Genomic DNA, 22,286 nt, shown 5'->3' with positions numbered 1-22,286 from the left:
TGTATATATATTTGTGTATATGTGTATATATGTGGTTTTGTGCATGCGTTGTAATGTATATATTTTTGTTGACTCTTTAAGTCTCTTTTGCAGTGTTTTCCAGTGTTTTTATGAGTGATGATCACTCGTTGGCCTGGTAGGTGTATTGTGTCCAAATTTGGTGCCAATTTGCCCAGTGGTTTTCGAGTTATGTTAATCCCACAAACGAACATTACATTTTTATTTATATAGGTTGTTGTTGTTGTTGTTGTTGTTGTTGTTGTTGTTCTAGGATCCTAGAGTTGGAGGCTGGCTGTCTATCTATGGGGAGGGATTGACTTGTGTCTCCCTTTATGGCAAAAGAAGGTTAGACTGGATGACCTTTAGGCGCCCCTTCCATGGCAGTGTTTCTCTCTCTCTCTCTCTCTCTCTCTCTCTCTCTCTGTTTGGAATGGAGCCCCAGCAAAACAATGCCTGGCTGTTTGTCCCTGGAGCCTCTTGCAGAAATTTGCAAAACTGGGCTAATGAGGGAGTTGCAAAGCGGAGGCGGCAGAGGAGGAGACGAAAGCTGTGTGTTTTTCCTGGGTAATGAGAACGCCAATGCCACTGCCGTCCTGGTTTCCTTCTTTTTTGGGGGGAGAATAAAGCGCTTCCCTCGAAGGGGCTTCAGGCGCGTTTTGGGGTCTCCCTTGATGATGATTGAGGGCCGGGCGCAATACGGAAAACGGTACTGGCGAGTGGACGCTTCTGTTATGTTGCTCGTTCCATCTGGGAAAAAGTTTGCTTGGTTGTTTGGGTCGTGCTCATGCTTCCTTTTCCTCTTCTTCGTTCCCTCTTTCCCTGTATAAAGAGGATGCCGAGCTTGTAGCACCACCTAGTTTGGAGGAGGTAAGCAGACCCATCAGCCAACTAAAAAACAACAAAGCCAGTGGGTCTGATGGGATCCCTGCTGCAGTTTTTAAAGAGGGTGGACCTGAGCTGACACAACAACTCCACCAGCTCATTGAAAAAGTGTGGACAAGTGAGAAAATCCCAGCGGACTTCAAAGATGCCCCCATCATCTCCCTTTTCAAAAGGGGGAAAAGAACAGAATGTGGAAACTATCGAAGTATCTCTCTTCTAACCGCTGCTGGGAAAATCCTCGCAGGAGGAAGCGGCCCTTTCGTGGCCATAGATCTCTCTCTGCAGTTCGGCTGCTTCATTAGCCAGGAGGAGGCCATTACCGCTAAGGCCTCTCTCTCCAGCATCCTTTAGGGAGAAGAGCTTTGCAGAGAGAGGAAGATGGATCTTGGTGTTGCTTTCCTGGATGCCCTTTGGCTCTTTGGCTTTGCGTGGGCCAGGATCCTCCTGAATATTGCAACAGTCCAGCCCCTTCCTTCCTGCATTTTGCAGCCAGGCTCGGCCTGGGAAATGGATCTCCCTGCCAGACCAAAGGCCTCTTTGACCTTTCCCCAGGAAGTGATGGATGTCCGGCCAAGACCAGAAGGACCCCGGCTTGCCTGCCTTCTTCAATTATGCATGCAAAAGACGAGAGCAGCCCGTTCCGCAGCTCACCAAAAAGGCCAAAAAATACTCAAAAATTTAAATTAAATAATTTTATATATTACATAATAATTCAAATTAATATTAAATAATATTTAAAGTTAATATTAAATGTTGTTGTTGTTCATTCGTTCAGTCGTCTCCGACTCTTCGTGACCTCATGGACCAGCCTACGCCAGATCTCCCTGTCGGCCGTTACCACCCCCAGCTCCCTCAAGGTCAGTCCAGTCACTTCAAGGATGCCATCCATCCATCTTGCCCTTGGTCGGCCCCTCTTCCTTTTGCCTTCCACTTTCCCCAGCATCATTGTCTTCTCTAGGCTTTGCTGTCTCCTCATGATGTGGCCAAAGTACTTCAACTTTGTCTCTAGTATCTTTCCCTCCAGTGAGCAGTCGGGCTTTATTTCCTGGAGGATGGACTGGTTGGATCTTCTCGCAGTCCAAGGGACTCTCAGCACTTTCCTCCAACACCACAGCTCAAAAGCATATTAAATAATCTATATAAATAAAATGTAATGTTCGTTTGTGGGATTAGCATAACCCAAAAACCACTGGACGAATTGACACCAAATTTGGACACAAACAAAAGGAGGGAAGGGGAAGGGAAGGTGTATGAAAAAAGGAAGGAAGGAGAAGTTGGGAAGGTATATGAGGGAAGAAAGGTAGGAAAGAAAGAAGAAAGAGAAAGTAGGAGCATGGGAAACAAGGGAGAAAGGAAGGAAGAAAGAAGAAAGGAGTGGAAGGGAAGGTGTAGGAACGAAGGAAAGGAAGGAAGGAAGGACAGAAGAAAAGGCAAGGGAGGAAAGAAAGCAAATGAAGAAGAGAAAGGGAGGGAGGGAAGGAAGGAAGGAAGGAAAGAAAGAAAGAAAAGGAAGTATGGAACTACAGAGCGAAGGAAGGAAAGAGAAAGAGGGAAGAAAGGAGACAAAGAGGAAGGAAAAGAAAAAGGGAGGAGGAAGGAAAGAGGTACAGAAGAAAGGAGGAGAGAAGGAAAGAAAAAAGGGAAGGGAGGAAAGACGCAGCAAAGGAAAAACAGAAAGAAGGAGAGAAAGATGCAGGGAAGGAAAGAAATGAGAAGGAAGGATGAAAGCAAACAGCTAAGGAAGGAAGTAAACAGGTAGAGAAGGAAGAAAGGAAAGAAGAAAACCGAATGAAGGAAGGAGTGATAGAAGCAGAGAAAGAGGGAGAGAAGGTTGGCCACAGCAACGCGTGGCGGGTAAAGCTAGTCACTCATAAAAACACTGAAAAATACAACGGAAGAGACTTTAAAAGCCAAAAAACAAACATTACAACACATGCGCAAAACTACACACACACACACACACACATATTTAATTGAATATTATAAATATGAGTGAATGGAGTAATAAAATATTTATTTATTTATTTATTTATTTATTTATTTATTTATTTATTTATTGACAGTATTTATATTCCACCCTTCTCACCCCTCGGGGGACTCAGGGCGGATTACAAAGTACATATACATGGCAAACATTCAATGCCATAGACACACAACATAAATAGACAGACACACAGAGGCTATTTAACCTTCCAGCTGCATGAGGGTTTGCTTTTTCTTTTTGAATTCGGCCACCAGGGGAGCTGTTGCTTCACTGTCCACTTGTGACACCGATGGAGTACTTTCTCATTCTTTTGCATGCTGCTGGAGATTTTTATGGTACCATAAATTAGTTAAATTAGCCTCCCTGCATAAAGCGGTACAGTGTTCCCTCCTTTATAGCAGGTGTTACGTTCCAGGACCACCCGCGAAAAGTGAAAATCCTCAAAGTAGGGGCTATATATATCTATATAAATAAAAAAAGTAATGTTCGTTTGTGGGATTAACAGAACTCAAAAACCAAAATTGACACCAAATTTGGACACAATATACCTAACAACCCAATGTATGTCCTTCACTAAAAAAAATGATTTTGTCATTTGGGAGTTGTAGTTGCTGGGATTTATAGTTCATCTACAATCAAAGAGCATTCTGAACCCCACCCATGATGGAATTTAACTGAACTTGGCACACAGTTCTCCCATGACCAACAGAAAATACTGGAAGGGTTTGGTGGGCAGTGTCCTTTGGTTTTGGAGTTGTAGTTCACCTACATCCAGAGATCACCGTGGACTCAAACAATGATGGATCTGGAGCAAACGGCATAAATACTCAGTATGCCCAAATGTGAACACTGGTGGAGTTTGAGGAAAATAACCTTGACACTTGGGAGTTGTAGTTGCTGGGAGTTATAGTTCACCTACAATCAAAGAGCATTCGGAACTCCAGCAACGATTGAATAGAACCAGTCTTGGTACACAGAACTCCCATGACCAACAGAAAATACTGGAAGGGTTTGGTGGTCAGTGTCCTTTGGTTTGGAGTTGTAGTTCACCTACATCCAGAGATCACTGTGGACTCAATCAGTGATGGATCTGAACCAAACTCTTTACGAATACTCAATATGCCCAAATGTGAACACTGGTAGAGTTGGGGAAAATAGAATCTTGACATTTGGGAGTTGTAGTTGCTGGGATTTATAGTTCACTTACAATCACAGAGCATTCTGAATCCCACCAACGATAGAATTGGGCCAAACCTCCCACACAGAACCCCCATGTGGGCCACAGCAAAGCATGGCAGGGGATGGCTAGTATATATTTTGATCTATGTTAATTTTATCAATATCTGTATGTATGTATTTTTATCCTTTACAATTTTAGCTTGTAAATCGCCTAGAGCATCTTGAATGGAGGCGATTAATAAATAATTAAATGATGATGATTATGATGATGATTATGACGATGATAGGTACCGCATAAGCGGTACCTAAATTTCCTACTTGATAGATGCAGCTGTCTTTTGGGCTGCAAGGGTCGACAGCAAGCTACACAATGGCCGGAAGCTCACTCCGACCTGGGCTGACTTCAGACTCATGACCTTTTGGTCAGTAGTAATCTTAATGCAGCTGTGCCTCAGTCCCGGTGCAAAATAAGCCCTCAACTGCTGACCATCCCCTCTCCCTCCTTCTTCCAGGGCTGGATCCTGGAAGGCTTCCCTGAGACCCGGGAGCAAGCACGGAGCCTGCAGGCCGCCGGCATCATCCCCAGGCATGTCGGTGAGGAGCCCCATCCAAACCCAAGCCTTTCTGCTCTCTCTTTCCCAAGGGATGCTCTCTCTCCCAGGAGTGCTGGTGTTTCACCAAGCTACAAATCCCATACTTTACTTGGGCGATCCCTCATAGCCCAAGGATGATGGTCCTCCAAGTGTGTCTTGGTTGTGGGTCCTTTGGTAGCTGTTCCCCATAACACAGAGCCATATGGCAGTTCGGTTGGAAGGTCAACCCCCACCCTGGGCCCTTTGCTTATAACTCAGTGAAAGCTAACAAAGTGCCTCTTCTGCCTCTGTTTCTCCTTCCTTCCTTCCTTCCTTCCTTTCTTCCTTCCTTCCTAGTGGTGCTTTACGCTCCAGACATCGTTCTGCTTGAGAGGAATCTGGGGAAAAGAGTGGACCCCATGACTGGAGGTGCGTGCCTTTGGGATCTTCGCTCAGCCCTGGGTTTGCAGCCTGGAAGGGTTTTGTAGTTGGAGGTCGAGGCCCAGGGCAGAAGGGTTGGTTCAATGGAAGCTTCTTCTCCATTGCCTCCTCCTTCCTTGTTCTACTGTCTCTTCTCCTTCTCCACGTTTTCCATCTTCTTTCCCTTCCTCCATCTTCTCCCACTACTTCTCCCTCTTCTTCTTCTTCCCTTCTTCTCATGCTTCCTCTTTTCATTCTTCTTCCTCTTCTTCTCCTTCCTCCTCTTTCTACTTCTCTTCTTGCCTTCTTCTCATGCTTCTCCTCCTCCTTCATCCTCTTCTCTTTATTTTCTCCTTTTCCTTCTCCTTCTCCTCCTCCATCCTCTCCTCCTTCCCTTCTTTGTGCTCGTTCCTCTCCTCCTTCAGTTCTCCTCTTCATCCTCCTTTTCTTCTTCTCATGCAACTTCTTCTTCCTCCTCCTCTTCCCTGTCTTCCCCTTCCTTCTTTTTTTCTCTTTCTCGTCTCCTTTTCCTGCTCCTTCTGCTCTTTTTCTTCTCCTTCCTCTTCTCATTCTTCTTCCCCATATATTCTTTTTCCATCTTTCCATTTCTTCTCCTCTTCTCCTTCCTCCCTGCTCCTTCCTCTCCTCCTTCTCTTCCTCCTCCTCTTTTTCTCTCCTTCCTCTCATGCATCTCCTCCTCCTCCATCCTCTTCCTCTCCTCCTCCCCTCCTTCATCCTCCTCTTCATCCTCTTCTTCTCATGCATCTTCTTCTCCTTCCTCCTCTTCTCTGTTTTTCCCTTCCTCCTCTTTCTTCTCCTTCTCGTCTCCTTTTCCTGCTCCTTCTGCTCCTCCTCTTTTTCTTCTCCTTCCTCCCTGCTCCTACCTCTCTTCCTTCTCTTCCTCCTCCTCTTTTTCTCTCCTTCCTCTCATGCATCTTCTGTTCCCCACTCCTCCCCTCCATCCTCCTCTTCCTCCCCTGTGCAGAGGTCTACCACACCACCTTTGACTGGCCCCCGGACAAGGCCCTGCAGGCCCGGCTGGTGCCCGCGGAAGGCTCCTCAGAGACCGCCACGGCCCAGCGCCTTTTGGCCTACCACCGCAACTACTACGGCACCCTCCTGTCCTTCGGAGCAAAGATGAAGCTCATCAATGCCGACCAGCCCTGTGCAGACGTCCTGGCACAAGGTAGGCAAGGCGGACCAATGCCACTCAGTCCAAGAGGGCAGACTTACGCTAGATGGCCATCTGTGGGGAGGGACTTGATTATTCCATGGCAAACAGGGGCTGGGCTGGATGACCCTTGGGGTCTCTTCCAATTCTAGGATTCCACGATATATCTGTCATACATCTCTCCCTCAATTATATCTATCATATGTATGGCCATCTATCTTTGGCTGGATGGCCATCTGTTGGGAGGGCTTTGATGGTGCCTTGCTTTATGGCAGAAAAGGGCTGGTCTGGATGGCCTTTGGGGTCTCTTCCTACTCCAGGATTCTTTCTCTCTAAATCATATCTATGTCTCTCTCAGTCACATATTGTACATCAATCAATCAATCAATCAATCATATCTATGACATCTATCTTTGGCTGAATGGCCATTGTTGGGAGGGCTCAATCATATCTATGTCTCTTTCTATCATATCAGTCAATCAATCAATCAATCATGTCTATGTCCATCTACTGATGACTGGATGGCCATCCTTTGGGAGAGCTTTGATGGTGTTTTGTGGATTCTTCCAACTCTAGGATTCTATATTTCTCTCTCAATCGGGAGGGCTTTGATTGTGTCTTCATGGCAGAAAGAGGTATTGCATGGTATTATTATTATTAATATTAATATTATTAGTATTAGTATTAGTATTATTATGAAGAGGTTGGATGGCCACCTGTCCGGAGGGCTTTGATTGTGTCTTCATGGCAGAAAGGGGTTGGATTGTATGGTATTATTATTATTATGGCCATGTGTCAGGAGGGCTTTGATGGTGTTTGCTGCAGAAAGGGGCTGGACTGAATGTCTTTTGGGGGTCTCTCCCATTGGGAAAATAAACAGAGAAAGCGTGTTTTCCATTCCTTTCTTCTCCTCCTCCTTTGATTGTGTCTTCATGGCAGAAAGGGGTTGGATTGTATGGCATTGTTACTGTTATTGTTATTGTGTCGGGAGGGCTTTGATTGTGTCTTCATGGCAGAAAGAGGTTGTATTGCATGGTATTATTATTATCAATATTATTAGTATTATTAGTATTATTATGAAGAGGCTAGATGGCCACCTGTCCGGAGGGCTTTGATTGTGTCTTCATGGCAGAAAGGGGTTGGACTGTATGGCATTGTTACTGTTATTGTTATTGTGTCGGGAGGGCTTTGATTGTGTCTTCATGGCAGAAAGAGGTTGTATTTCATAGTATTATTATTATTAATAATATTACTATTATTAGTATTATTAGTATTACTATGAAGAGGCTGGATGGCCACCTGTCCGGAGGGCTTTGATTGTGTCTTCATGGGAGAAAGAGATTGTATTGCATGGTATTATTAATATTATTGGTATTAGTATTATTAGTATTACTATGAAGAGGCTGGATGGCCACCTGTCCGGAGGGCTTTGATTGTGTCTTCATGGCAGAAAGGGGTTGGACTGTATGGCATTGTTACTGTTATTGTTATTGCGTCGGGAGGGCTTTGATTGTGTCTTCATGGCAGAAAGAGGTTGTATTGCATGGTATTATTATTATTAATATTATTAGTATTAGTATTATTAGTATTGTTATGAAGAGGCTGGATGGCCACCTGTCCGGAGGGCTTTGATTGTGTCTTCATGGCAGAAAGGGGTTGGACTGTATAGCATTGTTACTGTTATTGTTATTGTTACTGTGTCGGGAGGGCTTTGATTGTGTCTTTATGGCAGAAAGAGGTTGTATTGCATGGTATGATTATTATTATTAATATTATCAGTATTGGTATTATTAGTATTATTATGAAGAAGTTGGATGGCCACCTGTCCAGAGGGCTTTGATTGTGTCTTCATGGGAGAAAGAGATTGTATTGCATGGTATTATTAATATTATTGGTATTAGTATTATTAGTATTACTATGAAGAGGCTGGATGGCCACCTGTCCGGAGGGCTTTGATTGTGTCTTCATGGCAGAAAGGGGTTGGACTGTATGGCATTGTTACTGTTATTGTTATTGTGTCGGGAGGGCTTTGATTGTGTCTTCATGGCAGAAAGAGGTTGTATTGCATGGTATTATTATTATTAATATTATTAGTATTAGTATTATTAGTATTGTTATGAAGAGGCTGGATGGCCACCTGTCCGGAGGGCTTTGATTGTGTCTTCATGACAGAAAGGGGTTGGACTGTATGGCATTGTTACTGTTATTGTTATTGTGTCGGGAGGGCTTTGATTGTGTCTTCATGGCAGAAAGAGGTTGTATTTCATGGTATTATTATTATTAATATTACTATTATTAGTATTATTAGTATTACTATGAAGAGGCTGGATGGCCACCTGTCCGGAGGGCTTTGATTGTGTCTTCATGGCAGAAAGGGGTTGGACTGTATGGCATTGTTACTGTTATTGTTATTGTGTCGGGAGGGCTTTGATTGTGTCTTTATGGCAGAAAGAGGTTGTATTGCATGGTATTAGTATTATTAGTATTATTATGAAGAGGCTGGATGGCCACCTGTCCGGAGGGCTTTGATTGTGTCTTCATGGCAGAAAGAGATTGTATTGCATGGTATTGTTACTGTTATTGTTATTGTTATTATGTCGGGAGGGCTTTGATTGTGTCTTCAGAGCAGAAAGAGGTTGTATTGCATTGTATTATTATTATTAATATTATTATTATTAGTATTATTAGTATTATTATGAAGAGGCTGGATGGCCACCTGTCCAGAGGGCTTTGATTGTGTCTTCATAGCAGAAAGAGATTGTATTGCATGGTATTGTTACTGTTATTGTTATTATTATTATGTCGGGAGGGCTTTGATTGTGTCTTTATGGCAGAAAGAGGTTGCATTGCATGGTATTATTAGTATTAGTATTAGTATTAGTATTAGTATTATTAGTATTATTATGAAGAGGCTGGATGGCCTCCTGTTCGGAGGGCTTTGATTGTGTGTTCATGACAGAAAGGGGTTGGACTGTATGGCATTGTTACTGTTATTGTTATTGTGTCGGGAGGGCTTTGATTGTGTCTTTATGGCATAAAGAGGTTGTATTGCATGGTATTAGTATTATTAGTATTATTATGAAGAGGCTGGATGGCCGCCTGTCCGGAGGGCTTTGATTGTGTCTTGATGGCAGAAAGAGATTGTATTGCATGGTATTGTTACTGTTATTGTTATTGTTATTATGTCGGGAGGGCTTTGATTGTGTCTTCATAGCAGAAAGAGGTTGTATTGCATGGTATTATTATTATTAATATTATTAGTATTAGTATTATTAGTATTGTTATGAAGAGGCTGGATGGCCACCTGTCCGGAGGGCTTTGATTGTGTCTTCATGACAGAAAGGGGTTGGACTGTATGGCATTGTTACTGTTATTGTTATTGGGTCGGGAGGGCTTTGATTGTGTCTTCATGGCAGAAAGAGGTTGTATTGCATGGTATTATTATTATTAATATTATTAGTATTAGTATTATTAGTATTATTATGAAGAGGCTGGATGGCCACCTGTCCAGAGGGCTTTGATTGTGTCTTCATGACAGAAAGGGGTTGGACTGTATGGCATTGTTACTGTTATTGTTATTGTGTCGGGAGGGCTTTGATTGTGTCTTCATGACAGAAAGGGGTTGGACTGTATGGCATTGTTACTGTTATTGTTATTGTATCGGGAGGGCTTTGATTGTGTCTTCATAGCAGAAAGAGGTTGTATTGCATGGTATTATTATTATTATTGTTATTATTATTATTAATATTATTAGTATTAGTATTACTATGAAGAGGCTGGATGGCCATCTGTTCGGGGGGCTTTGATTGTGTCTTCATGGCAGAAAGAGGTTATATTGCATGGTATTATTATTATTATTAATATTATTGGTATTAGTATTATTAGTATTAGTATTATTAGTATTATTATGAGGAGGCTGGATGGCCACCTGTCCGGAGGGCTTTGATTGTGTCTTCATGGCAGAAAGGGGTTGGACTGTATGGCATTGTTACTGTTATTGTTATTGTTATTGTGTCGGGAGGGCTTTGATTGTGTCTTTATGGCAGAAAGAGGTTGTATTGCATGGTATAATTATTATTATTAATATTATCAGTATTGGTATTATTAGTATTATTATGAAAAAGTTGGATGGCCACCTGTCCAGAGGGCTTTGATTGTGTCTTCATGGCAGAAAGAGATTGTATTGCATGGTATTATTATTATTATTAATATTATTGGTATTAGTATTATTAGTATTACTATGAAGAGGCTGGATGGCCACCTGTCCGGAGGGCTTTGATTGTGTCTTCATGGCAGAAAGGGGTTGGACTGTATGGCATTGTTACTGTTATTGTTATTGTGTCAGGAGGGCTTTGATTGTGTCTTTATGGCAGAAAGAGGTTGTATTGCATGGTATTATTATTATTATTAATATTATTATTATTATTATTATTATTAGTATTATTAGTATTATTATGAAGAGGCTGGATGGCCACCTGTCCGGAGGGCTTTGATTGTGTCTTCATGGTAGAAAGGGGTTGGACTGTATGGCATTGTTACTGTTATTGTTATTGTGTCGGGAGGGCTTTGATTGTGTCTTTAAGGCAGAAAGAGGTTGTATTGCATGGTATTATTATTATTATTAATAATATTATTATTAGTATTAGTATTATTATGAAGAGGCTGGATGGCCACCTGTCCGGAGGGCTTTGATTGTGTCTTTATGGCAGAAAGGGGTTGGACTGCATGGTATTATTATTATTATTATTATTATTATTATTATTATTACGAAGAGGTTGGGTGGCCATGTGTCAGGAGGGCTTTGATGGTGTTTGCTGCAGAAAGGGGTTGGACTGAATGTCTTTTGGGGGTCTCTCCCATTGGGAAAATAAACAGAGAAAGCGTGTTTTCCATTCCTTTCTTCTTCTCCTCCTTCTCTCCAAATTGCCTCTTTGCCCAACAATCTGGCAAAGGTCTTTTTTCATGTGTATTGATTTTTCCCTGTTTGTTTTGAAGAGGGAGAGAGAGAGAGAGAGGAAGGGCCCTCCCTCGTTCCAAGGTAAACAAGTGGGAAGTTTATATTTGGAACTTAACAAATTAATTACCCTTAAATTACTTAATTAAATTTAAAAGTTCACATCATCTTTCATAAACAATTCATGCCCGGGATTGTAAATAGTCTGTATGCGGGCTGAATATTAATTATTATTAATTAATAATGCAGTGAGATAAATTGAAATTTGAAATGAACGGGAAACAAAATCCTCTCTAGATCTCTCTCTCTCTCTGAGTGAGTTGTTTGTGTGTTGTTTGCTTTTTCAGCCAATGCATCAAACAGACAGATTTTTTTTCCTCCCAAAGAATAATTAAGACGGGGAGGCCGCCTGGGGGATCATTACTCCTAATTAACTTGGTTATTTACTGCAAATTAAGCATCGTTTGTAAGCGGGCGGCAAGGCGGATCAGCTGGGAAGGCAGCAGCGGATGGATGCCGGCCTGCAGATCTGGATTGAGGGTGAACTGGGCCCTGTGTTGACCACGTGTTTAATTTCTGCTTCTTCTCGTTCTGCTTTTTTTTGGGGGACAGTCCTGAGCCACATCGAGGCCCCACCGGCCAGCCCCGCCGCCTTCTCCCTCCGGATCCTCCTCTGCGGGCCCCCGGGGGCCGGGAAGAGCCTCCAGGCCGCCCTCCTCGCCCAGAAGTATGGCATCGTCAATGGTGAGCCACCCAAAAGCGGACCTCTGGTGCCCAACGTCCGTCTGGTATAACAGGGCACACACTCACAGGAACATAAGGTTCTGTGGTGAAGTGTAAATTTTAACTTGCAGTTATGTATAATTATAGATAGATGTTTTAAAAGGTAAGTATTTTAAACTGCATAACTAAGGGGGATCGTAGCCAGTTCAGCTCATGTTGAGCTGGATTACCATGGAAACAGGGGCGGAGCCAACTGCCACTTGGCATGGCAGCCATTTTAAAACAGTTAGTCTTTAGTCAGCGAACTACAGGAGAGGTTGGTTCTAGTGTGTGTTGAGAACCAATAAGTTAGTCTACAGTCTGTGAACTGTAGGAGTGGCTGGTTCTGTAGCCGGTTCAGCTCATGTTGAGCTGGGTTATCATGGAAACAGGGGCAGAGCCAACTGCCACTTGGCAGGGCAGCCATTTTAAAACAGTTAGTCTGTAGTCAGCGGACTACAGGAGAGGTTGGTTCTAGTGTGTGTTGAGAACCAATAAGTTAGTCTACAGTCTGTGAACTGTAGGAGTGGCTGGTTCTGTAGCCGGTTCAGCTCATGTTGAGCTGGTTACCATGGAAACAGGGGCAGAGCCAACTGCCACTTGGCAGGGCAGCCATTTTAAAACAGTTAGTCTGTAGTCAGCGAACTACAGGAGAGGTTGGTTCTAGTGTGTGTTGAGAACCAATAAGTTAGTCTACAGTCTGTGAACTGTAGGAGTGGCTGGTTCTGTTGAGTAGTGAGAACCAGGAAGGTAATCTGTAGTTTAAAAACTACAGGTAAAGGCTAATCCTATAGTAGAGAGAATCAGGAAGGTTTTGGCTTTTAGCTTGAGTAATAATAATAATAATAATAATAATAATAATAATAAACTTTATTTATACCCCACTCCATCTCCCCCAGGGGGACTTGGTGCGGCTTACAAGGGGCCACGCCCATCAATACAGTATACACAATATAACGCAAAAACATAATAGCAACAAAATTACATAAAATACAAAACCAACATAATAAACGACACAACAATATGAAATCAAACATTAAAAACACAGGAGACTTCACTGGGCAAGGCGAAATTGAAGGATAAAATTTTTAAACACTGGGAGATAGGACAAAATAAGTTATAGGGAAGTTTAAATAAGTCGAGTTGACTTAATTATATTAATAGTTAGTGAATGAGAGAAAGGGTGAGAGAAACCCAGTGAGGATTGTAACAGAAACATCACAAAGAAAGAATAGGCTTGTAACTGAAGTAACCTATTAAGGAAAGAAACACAGTTTAAAGAAAAATAAATTTGAAACCTGTTTAGTGGAAGGAAGTGTCCTTCCCAGAGTTGTTTAAGGAATGTTATAAATGTAACATTTGAAGATTTGTGCCTCTAAGAGTTAAGTTACATTGAAACCATCACGCTCCTTCTACATTTCAATAAACTTGTTACTGTTTTTCCTAAAGCCTCGTCTCTGATACAATTCCTTTCCAAGTTAAGTTACGCTACACAGAAGAAAGACCAAATCAATATTATTAGCTATAAGCTACGCTATCAATTTAATAAGCCCTTACAGAGTGGTGGCTCCTTTACAAATGTTTACAAATTGGTGGCCTCATCACAAATTAGTGACATCTTCGTGCATCATTGCAGGTTTATTTATTTATTTATTTATTATTTACTTTGCTTACATACCGCTGTTCTCTGCTCGGGGGCGACTCATAGCGGTGTACAACATAAAAGGAACAAAATTCAAACACAGTATCAAAACACTTCACAGTCCAGCATTATACAAAAACATCATCATTACTACAGAACCATTCCACGTCGTCTCATCCTCCAAATCATAAACCAGTATCATTTTCCGTTGTTCCATTCCTATAGTCATTACCAATCATTGCACTTCTTGTTCGAACGCCTTCTTGAACAACCAAGTCTTTAATTTCCTGCGGAATATCATCAGGGAAGGGGCCAGTCTGATGTCCATGGGAAGGGTGTTCCACAGCCGAGGAGCCACCACCGAGAAGGCCCTATCTCTCGTCCCCGCCAGCCGTGCCTGTGAAGCAGGCAGGATCGAGAGCAGGGCCTCCCCGGAAGATCTCAAAGTCCTGGTTCTGTCTCTCTCTCTTTCTCTCCATCTATTTCTCCAGCTATCATTTATCATCTACAGTGTTCCCTCACTACTTTGTGGTTCGCTTTTAGCGGACTCGCTGTTTCGCGGTTTCCAAAAAATATTAATTTAATATATATATTGTGGTATTTTTGCTGTTTTGCGGTTTTTTGCTGCTGCTGTTCTCCGAGGCACTTTCCCTCCTCAATCCTCTCTCCCTCCAGCCTTGAAGGGCCTTTTCTCCCTTTCCTTCACTTTATTTTAAGTTTATACAGACTTAAAATAGTGTATAACTACTAAAACGGCGCTCCATGCAGTCATGCTGGCCACATGACCTTGGAGGTGTCTATGGACAACGCCGGCTCTTCGGCTTAGAAATGGAGATGAGCACCCACCCCAGAGTTGGACACGACTGGACTTAATGTCAGGAGGAAACCTTTACCTTTACCTACCTAACTACTAAAATAATGTATAAATATTAAAATAAATATAGTGTCCCTACATCGTGGTTTTTCACTTATGGCAGAAGGTATTGCAGATGTAACCTCTGCAATAAGTGAGGGAACACTGTATCAAAAAGATCTTGGAGTCCTCTGTCGCAACTCAGGTTAGATTCACCTTGCTCAGAACACCACCACACACCAAGGCTGTAGGTTTTGTAGTTTATTTATTAAAGAAAGAGCAAAATCTTAAAAACATAGAAATAAGGTTGCAAAAGTTTAATAGCCAAAACAGAGTCTTAAACGCAAAGGCAGAGTTTCCAAGGTCCAAAGGCAAATAACATGAAGTATAATCCAGTAGCGTTGGTCAAACAAGAATCCATGGCAGCATGACAAAGTCCCCAGAAACCAAGATAATAATAATAATAATAATAATAATAATAATAATAATAATCTTTATTTGTACCCCACTACCATCTCCCCAAAGGACTCGGTGTGGCTTACATGAGGCCAAGCCCAAGATACATCAAACAAACATCAATAAACATAACATCAATAAACAATCAATAAAATACAAATCGTATAAATCACATAAACAAAAACAATGGTAACATATAACAATTTTAAAATGGCCGGGCCGAATGTAATAGATTAAAATGAAAATATGCTGATGTGAACAAGGTAAAATATAACTGGGATAGGATTTTTCAGAGAGAAATGAGGGAACACAGTCCATCCTAAGTCAGTATTAAAGTGCATTATGAGAGCATATTGTTGAGAGTTCTCCTTATTCTGGGAAGACACACTGGAACATCCATGTTTTCAGGCTCCTCCTAAAGACTGCCAATGTTGGGGCATGTCTGATGTCTCTGGGAAGTGAGTTCCAGAGTCAGGGGGCCACCACCGTGAAGGCCCTCTCCCTCCTCCCCACCAATCGCGCCTGCAAAGAAGGTGGGAGCACGAGCAGGGTCTCTCCAGATGATCGGAGAGATCATGTGGGTTCGTACACAGAAATGCAGTCACGCAGGTCAGAACCAAAGTCCCAAAGAGCCAAAAGCTTTTTCCAAAAGCCGAGACAATTCCAGAGAAGTTAACAGGGTGTAAGCAAAGTTGCACTGACAAAGGGTTGACTTCAATCAGATCATTAAATATGTTTTCCTAGCATGAAAGCATTGCTTTGACCTCGAACTTCCCGTTTGTTAGCAAGCTGAGCACTTTGGCGTACCCTTAATTGCAAACGGTCCTCCCTAACTAAATCCCCATCACCTTCAAGGCTGAATAACTTATTATCCTAGGAGTGGCCAACCTGGGAATTGACAGCCACTGAGCTCACAGATGGAACGGTTGACTCCTCCACCTGCAGCTGTGAACTTTCACTCAAATCATGACCATCTTCTAAAACAACATTCCTTTCCCTGGGAAACTGAAACGCCGCCTCGCCTTCAGTATCAACACTGTCTGCATTAACAACAGGGACGTGTTCAGAAATCTGTAACCCATCCTCCTCCTCGTCCTGAGGAAACTCAGGCTCAGAAAGCTCAGGCTCAGACTGAGCCACAACATCCTCGTGGACAAAAAGATAAACATGAGCCAACAATGTGATGCAGTGGCAACAAAAGCCAATGGGATTTTGGCCTGCATAGTGTCTAGATCCAGGGAAGTCATGCTCCCCATGCTCTGTTCTGCCTTGGTTAGATCACACCTGGAATCACACTGTGTCCAATTCTGGGCACTGCAATTGAAGAGAGATGTTGACTCTAAGCTGGAATACTGTGTCCAGAGGAAGAGGGTGACTCAAAGGATCAAGGGTCTGGAGAACAAGCCCTATGAGGAGCGGTTTAAAGAGCTGGGCATGTTTAGCCTGCAGAAGAGAAGGCTGAGAGGAAACATGATGAAGGCCATGTATAAATATGTCAGGGGAAGTCAGGGAGGAGGGAGCAGACTTCTTTTCTGCTGCCCTGGAGAGAGACCAGGACGCAATGGAGCAATGGCTTCAAACTACAGGAAAGGAGATTCCATCTGAACATTAGAAAGAACTTACTGACCATGAGAGAGAGATGTTCAGCAGTGGAACTCTCTGCCCTGGAGTGTGGTGGAGGTTCTTTCATTGGAGGCTTTTAAACAGAGGAGGTTGGACTGGATGGCCTACCAGGTCTCTTCCAACTCTATGATTCTACGCTTCTATGATGTATGTTGCCATCTATCTATGACCTCCCTCTGTGGGTAGGGATCGGATGGTGCCTTCGGATGCAGAAGGGCTGGGTGGGGTGGCCTTTGGGGGTCTCTTCCAACTCTAGGATTCTATCACCCATCTACTTATCTATCTATCATATTTAGGTGTTGTACTCCAGAGCAGGATCCCCTCTGACTTTAAACACCACACAGATGGGTTGAAATAGCAAGAAGTTTATTGAGGATAATAAACACCAAAGCAATAAAAACTAATCCACAGTAAAAGATAAATCCAATTGATTAAAAAGAAACAGGAATAAATAGTCCAAAGAAAGGATTCCATGAAACTAGATACTTGATTTCATAGGCAAATTACAGCACGGGCACTTAAATCCATGAATCAAACAAAGGCAAAAGTCCAAGAACTTGGCATGAAGAACTTAATGTGAATCCAACGTTGCTTCGTCTGAAGCTAGATTCCATACTTGGCACTTATATTCCTGCCCTAATTCCCAAACAGCTAGGAAAGGATTATTTCTTAATTTTGGTTTCACTTTTAACTTCTGCTGTAATCTGGCTGAGTGCCATAATCAATCTCTCTCTCTCTCTCTCCACCTATTTCTCCATTTATCTCTCGATCTATCTATCTCTCCATCCATCTATCTATCTATTGCTGGATGGGCCTCTTTGGGGAGGGATCCAATGGTTCCCACCCTTTATGGCAGGAGGAGACTGGACTGGATGGCCTTTGGGGGTCCCTTCCAACTCTAACTTTCTGTTATTACTGTTATATCATTACTATACATTACTATATTATTACTATACATACTGTTATTACTATACATTACTATATTATTACTATACATACTATTATGTTATTACTATACATTACTATAATATTACTATACATACTATTATGTTATTACTATACATTACTATATTGTTACTATACATACTATTATGTTATTACTATACATTACTATATTACTATACATACTATTATGTTATTACTATACATTACTATATTATTACTGTACATACTATTATGTTATTACTATGTATTACTATGTTATTACTATACATCCAAAGATCCCTACAGTCCGAAGTGACCCCCCAAAGGCTATTCAGCCCAGGCCCCTTCTGCCATAAAGGCACCATCTGATACCTCCTCATAGAGGCCCATCTGATCATAGATAGATGGCCATGGATACAATAGATATGAGATATTGAGAGATAGAGAGAGAGAGAGAGAGATGGATGATAGAATCCTAAAGTTGGGAGGGACCCCCAAAGACCATCCAATCCAACCTCTTTCTGCCATAAAGGAAGGACACTATCTGATCAATAGATATGATAGATAGATTGAGTGACAGATAGATAGACAGTAGATGGATGGATGATAGAATCCTAGAGTTGGAAGAGACCCTTCCAATCTCCTTCTGCCAGGCAGGAGGACACAATCCGATCCCTCCCTCCAGGTGGCCACCCCCTTGGCAACTGGCTTCTCCTTGGGCCTCTGAGCCTACCACCTTCGTTGCTTCCTTTCCTGAAGCCTTAACCGGCCTCCTCTTGTCTTCTCCTCCCTCCCAGTTTGCTGTGGGCAGTTGATCAAGGAGGAGGTGGCCGACGGCTCCAAGCTGGGAGAACTCATGAAGCCCTACCTGGAGAACGGGTGGCCAGGTAAGTAAGGAGGGATCATGAGGAGGCCTCCCACTTCTTCTTCTCTCAGACCCAATATTTTTAACTGGGAGTCGTTTACAAGTCAGATGTGTCTAACTCTGGGATGACCTCTGTGTGTGTATATATAAGGTCAGATATTTGTAACTCTTGAGTACTGAGTACTGAGGATGGCGGTCCCTCTGGATTAAGGGTGATGCTGTTGAATGCCAGGTGGAGGAGGCTGGCCTGACTGGATGAGGCTGGATGCGGGGGTAGTCAATCTCTCCCAGCTTTGCCAACCAGGTTACTCCATGCAGCACCAGCTGTGATCTGGAGGGTAGGGGGACGGGGTCGCAGTGGTCTATTGGGATTCTATCTCCCTGACGAGGTGCCCCATCTTGCAGTCTACCACATTTGAGTGTGTCCACAGGAGGGTAGGCAACCGGGACAGAATAAGGATTCTGCTAGTGTACCGACCACCCCGCTACATTACAGTCTCCCTGCCTGAGCTAGCTGGGATGATCTCGGGCCTGGCATTGGAGTCCCAACAGCTCATAGAGCTCCACGCAGCGACCACCCTGTAGGGAGTGGCTCTGGACTTCATGGCCACCATGGCAACCATGGGGCTGTCCCAATTGGTATCCGTCCCTACCCACAGAGCTGGGCACACACTAGACTTGGTTTTCTGCCAAGGTAATTTGGGGAGGCCCTGCTCTCGGTCCCGCTTCCTTCACAGGTGCGACTGGTGGGAATGAGGGAACAGGGCCTACTTAGTGGTGACCCTTCAGCTGTGGAACTCCCCCCCCCCCCAGCAAAACCAGATCAGCCCTTTCTCTCCTGACCGTCAGGAAAAAAACCTAAGCCATGGCTTTGACCAGTAATTGGAGCAGTGCGATAAGTGACCACGAATTAATGTGATTGACAAATGGAATGGCCCTGAATTATGATAGCGTGATCTTAATCAATGTTTTAATAACAGATGCTTTAACTGTTTGGTATTTAATTGTAATTGTTTATTTTATGGATGTATATGTGTCTGGCATTTAATTGCTGCCAGTTGTAAGGCCGCCTTGAGTCCCCTATGGGGTGAGAAGGGTGGGGTACAAATGGGGTAAATAACTTGGGGATGGCCTGTAGTTTGTGGGTAGAAATGGGAATGGATGCACATCCCCATGTCTTTCAAAGCACCATCCAAAGGCACAGATATAGATATAGGTGGGTCGCTATGGGAATAGTTGGATGCACCTTCCTGTCTGTGCCCAAGTGCCATCCAAAGACACACATAAGTATATAGATATAGCTGGGTCGCTATGGGAATAGTTGGATGCACGTCCCTGTCTATCCTGCCCCCTTCCTTCCTTTGCAAAACCCACAAAATGCAGCCTGAGCTGAAAGGCCAGGTAAACCTTCCTTCCTCTCGGCAAGAGAGTTTCTTCCTTCCTTGCTTGCTTGCTTCCTTTTAGGTTCCTTTGCCGTCTCCTTTGGGGGAAAGGCCTGCCGTTTTTTGGTGTTTGTTCTCCTTGCCGGAGACGGAGGCCCTGTAAATAATGCAGGAGCGGATTAATCAACCCACGGGGGCATAATTAGGAGGGAGGCGAGGCGAGGGGGCGGCGCCGGGGACCCTCCTTGGGGCTTCTTCTTCTTCCAAGGAAACTTTCGGCTCCCGGGCGTTTGAAGCTAAGTTGGGAAGCGCGCCGTGCGCCTCCGCCTTTGATGTGGAAATAGGACAGTTTGAATCCGTCGAGTTTAATTTTTCACAAGCTGCAGGGGCCCCGCAGCGCCACTCGCGCTCCTCTTTTCCTCCTTCTTCTTCTCACCCGTTATTCTTATTATTATTGAAGGGGGGAGAGAAGACGGAGGAGGGAAGGAGGAGGAGGAAAAGGATCCCGCCACCGTCTTCTCTCTCTTTCTTATCCAAATCGCAGATGATAAACAGGTTAGGCCTCACTTTTCTTAAAAGTCTGAAGCAGCACTCATACTCCTCCCCATTACTCTCCCTTTCTCTCTCTCTTTTCTTTCTCTTTTTCGCTTTCTCTTTCTCTTCTCTTTCCGTCTTTCTTCCCTTCTGTCTTTCTTTTTCCCTTTTCTCCTCTTCTTTCTTTCTCCTCTTTCTTTTTCTCTCTTCTCTCCTCTTCCTTGGTCTTGCTTTCCCTTTATTTCTTCCTCTCTCTCTCTCTCTCTCTCTCTCTCTTACTTTTTTCTTTCTCCTCCTCTTTCTTCTTTCTCCTTTCTTTTTCTTTCAGTTTTTCTCTTTCTTTCTTTTTTTCTTTCTCGCTTCTTTTCTCCTCTTTCTTGGTCTCTTTCTTTCCCTTTCTCTCTCACTCACTTTCTCACACTTTTTCTCTTTCTCCTCTCTTATTTTGTTCTCTCTCCTTCACTTTTTCAATTTTTCTTTCTTTCTCTCTTTTCACTTTCTTTCTTTTACTTTCTTTTGTGTCATTTTCTTCTCCCCCCTCTTTCTTCCTTCCTTTCTCGCTTCTTCTCTCCTCTTTCTTGTTCTCTCTCTTTTCCCTTCTTTCTCTCACTTTTTCTCTTTCTCCTCTCTCTCTCTCTTCTTTCTCCTTCCTTTCTTCTTTCTTTCTGATTTTTTTCTTTTTCTCTTTCTTTCTCACTTTCTTTTGTGTCATTCTCTTCTCTCTCTCTCTCCTCATTCTTCCTTTCTTTCTCACTTTCTTTCATTTACTACTTTTGTGTTATTCTCTTCTCCCCCCCCCCTTTTCTTTCTCGCTTCTTCTTTCCTCTTTCTTGGTCTCTCTCTTTTTCCTTCTTTCTCTCTCTCTCTCTCTCTCTGTCTCAGTCTCACTTTTTCTCTTTCTCCTCTCTCTCTCTCTTCTTTCTCCTTCCTTTTTTCTTTCTTTCTATTTTTCTTTCTTTTTCTCTTTCTTTCTCACTTTTTTGTGTCATTCTCTCCTCTCTCTCCTCTCTTTCTTCCTTTCTTTCTCGCTTCTTCTCTCCTCTTTCTTGGTCTCTTTCCCTTTTTCTCTCTCTCTCTCACTCACGCATTTCTCACACTTTTTCACTTTCTCCTCTCTCTTTTCTTTCTCTCTCCTTCCCTTTTTGTGTTTTTTTTCTTTCTCTCTTTTTTACTTTCTTTCTTTTACTTTCTTTTGTGTCATTCTCTTCTTTCTCTCTCTCTCTCCCTCCCTCCCTCTCCCCTCTTCCTTCCTTCCTTTCTCTCTTCTTCTATCCTCTTTCTTGGTCTCTCTCTTTCTTTCTCACTCTCTCATACTTTTTCTCTTTCTCCTCTTTCTTTTCTTTTTCCTTCCTCTTTCTTTCTTTCTTTCTTTCTTTCTTTCTGCTTATTCTTTCTTTCTCTTTTTCTTTCTTTTGCTTTCTTTTGTATCATTCTCTTCTCTCTCTCCTCTTCCTTCCTTCCTTCCTTCCTTCCTTCCTTCCTTTCTCTCTTCTTCTCTTTCTTGGCCTCTCTCTTTTCTTTTCTTTCTTTCTTTCTCTCTTTCTCCTCCCTCTCTTTTCTTTCTCTCTCCTTCCTTTTATCTTTCTCTCCTTTTTTTCCTTTTCTCTTTCTTTCTCTCTTTTTCTCTTTTTCACTTTCTTTCTTTTGCTTTCTTTTCTCTCCTTCTTTTCACTCCTCTTTCTTTCCCCCCCGGCAAACAAAACACACAATAGCATATCCACACTCTCTTCCGGACTCTAGCTCCCATCATCCCCTAGACCAGGCCCTTTAGGAGAGGAGGATGACCCAAATGCACTGCTTTCTTCTCCTTGGATTTCTTTGAGAGCATATATACATACACACATGTGGATGATGATTCCTGCCCGCTGCCCCTCTTCCCCTGCCTCCTCGGCACCTTCCCAGGTCCTAATCTCTTAGCCAAGGAAGCCCATTAAGGCCCAGGCAGCGCCTGCCTTGCCCAGTGTTGATTTTTTGAGCCATTAAATTTTCATGCGGCTCTTGATTCAGGCCCGGCTCCCTCCCTCTGTGTGACTTCTATGCACTGCAATGCAATGCAATACAAGCAAGGAATCGAGAATGGCAG

General features: G+C 43.0%; 1 protein-coding gene across 2 annotated transcripts in view; it reads left to right on the top strand.

Annotated features, from left to right (window-relative positions):
- Window positions 1-22,286, top strand: part of AK8 (adenylate kinase 8) — a 115,733-nt gene that overhangs the window by 51,249 nt on the left and 42,198 nt on the right. Inside the window, exons 6-10 of one of the 2 annotated variants that reach the window (XM_067471984.1) lie at window positions 4,558-4,639; window positions 4,993-5,046; window positions 6,023-6,223; window positions 11,775-11,906; window positions 18,220-18,309. In XM_067471984.1, coding sequence (XP_067328085.1) covers window positions 4,558-4,639; window positions 4,993-5,046; window positions 6,023-6,223; window positions 11,775-11,906; window positions 18,220-18,309 — 559 coding nt within the window. Of the gene's footprint in view, window positions 1-4,557; window positions 4,640-4,974; window positions 5,047-6,022; window positions 6,224-11,774; window positions 11,907-18,219; window positions 18,310-22,286 lie in introns of both variants that reach the window. The other variant, XM_067471983.1, reaches the window with a different exon arrangement.

This window comes from Anolis sagrei, chromosome 11 (genome assembly GCF_037176765.1).
Source record: "Anolis sagrei isolate rAnoSag1 chromosome 11, rAnoSag1.mat, whole genome shotgun sequence".
Lineage (NCBI taxonomy): Eukaryota > Metazoa > Chordata > Lepidosauria > Squamata > Dactyloidae > Anolis > Anolis sagrei.
Note: the sequence above shows the minus strand (reverse complement) of the source record. Positions and strands in the feature narration are given on the sequence as shown.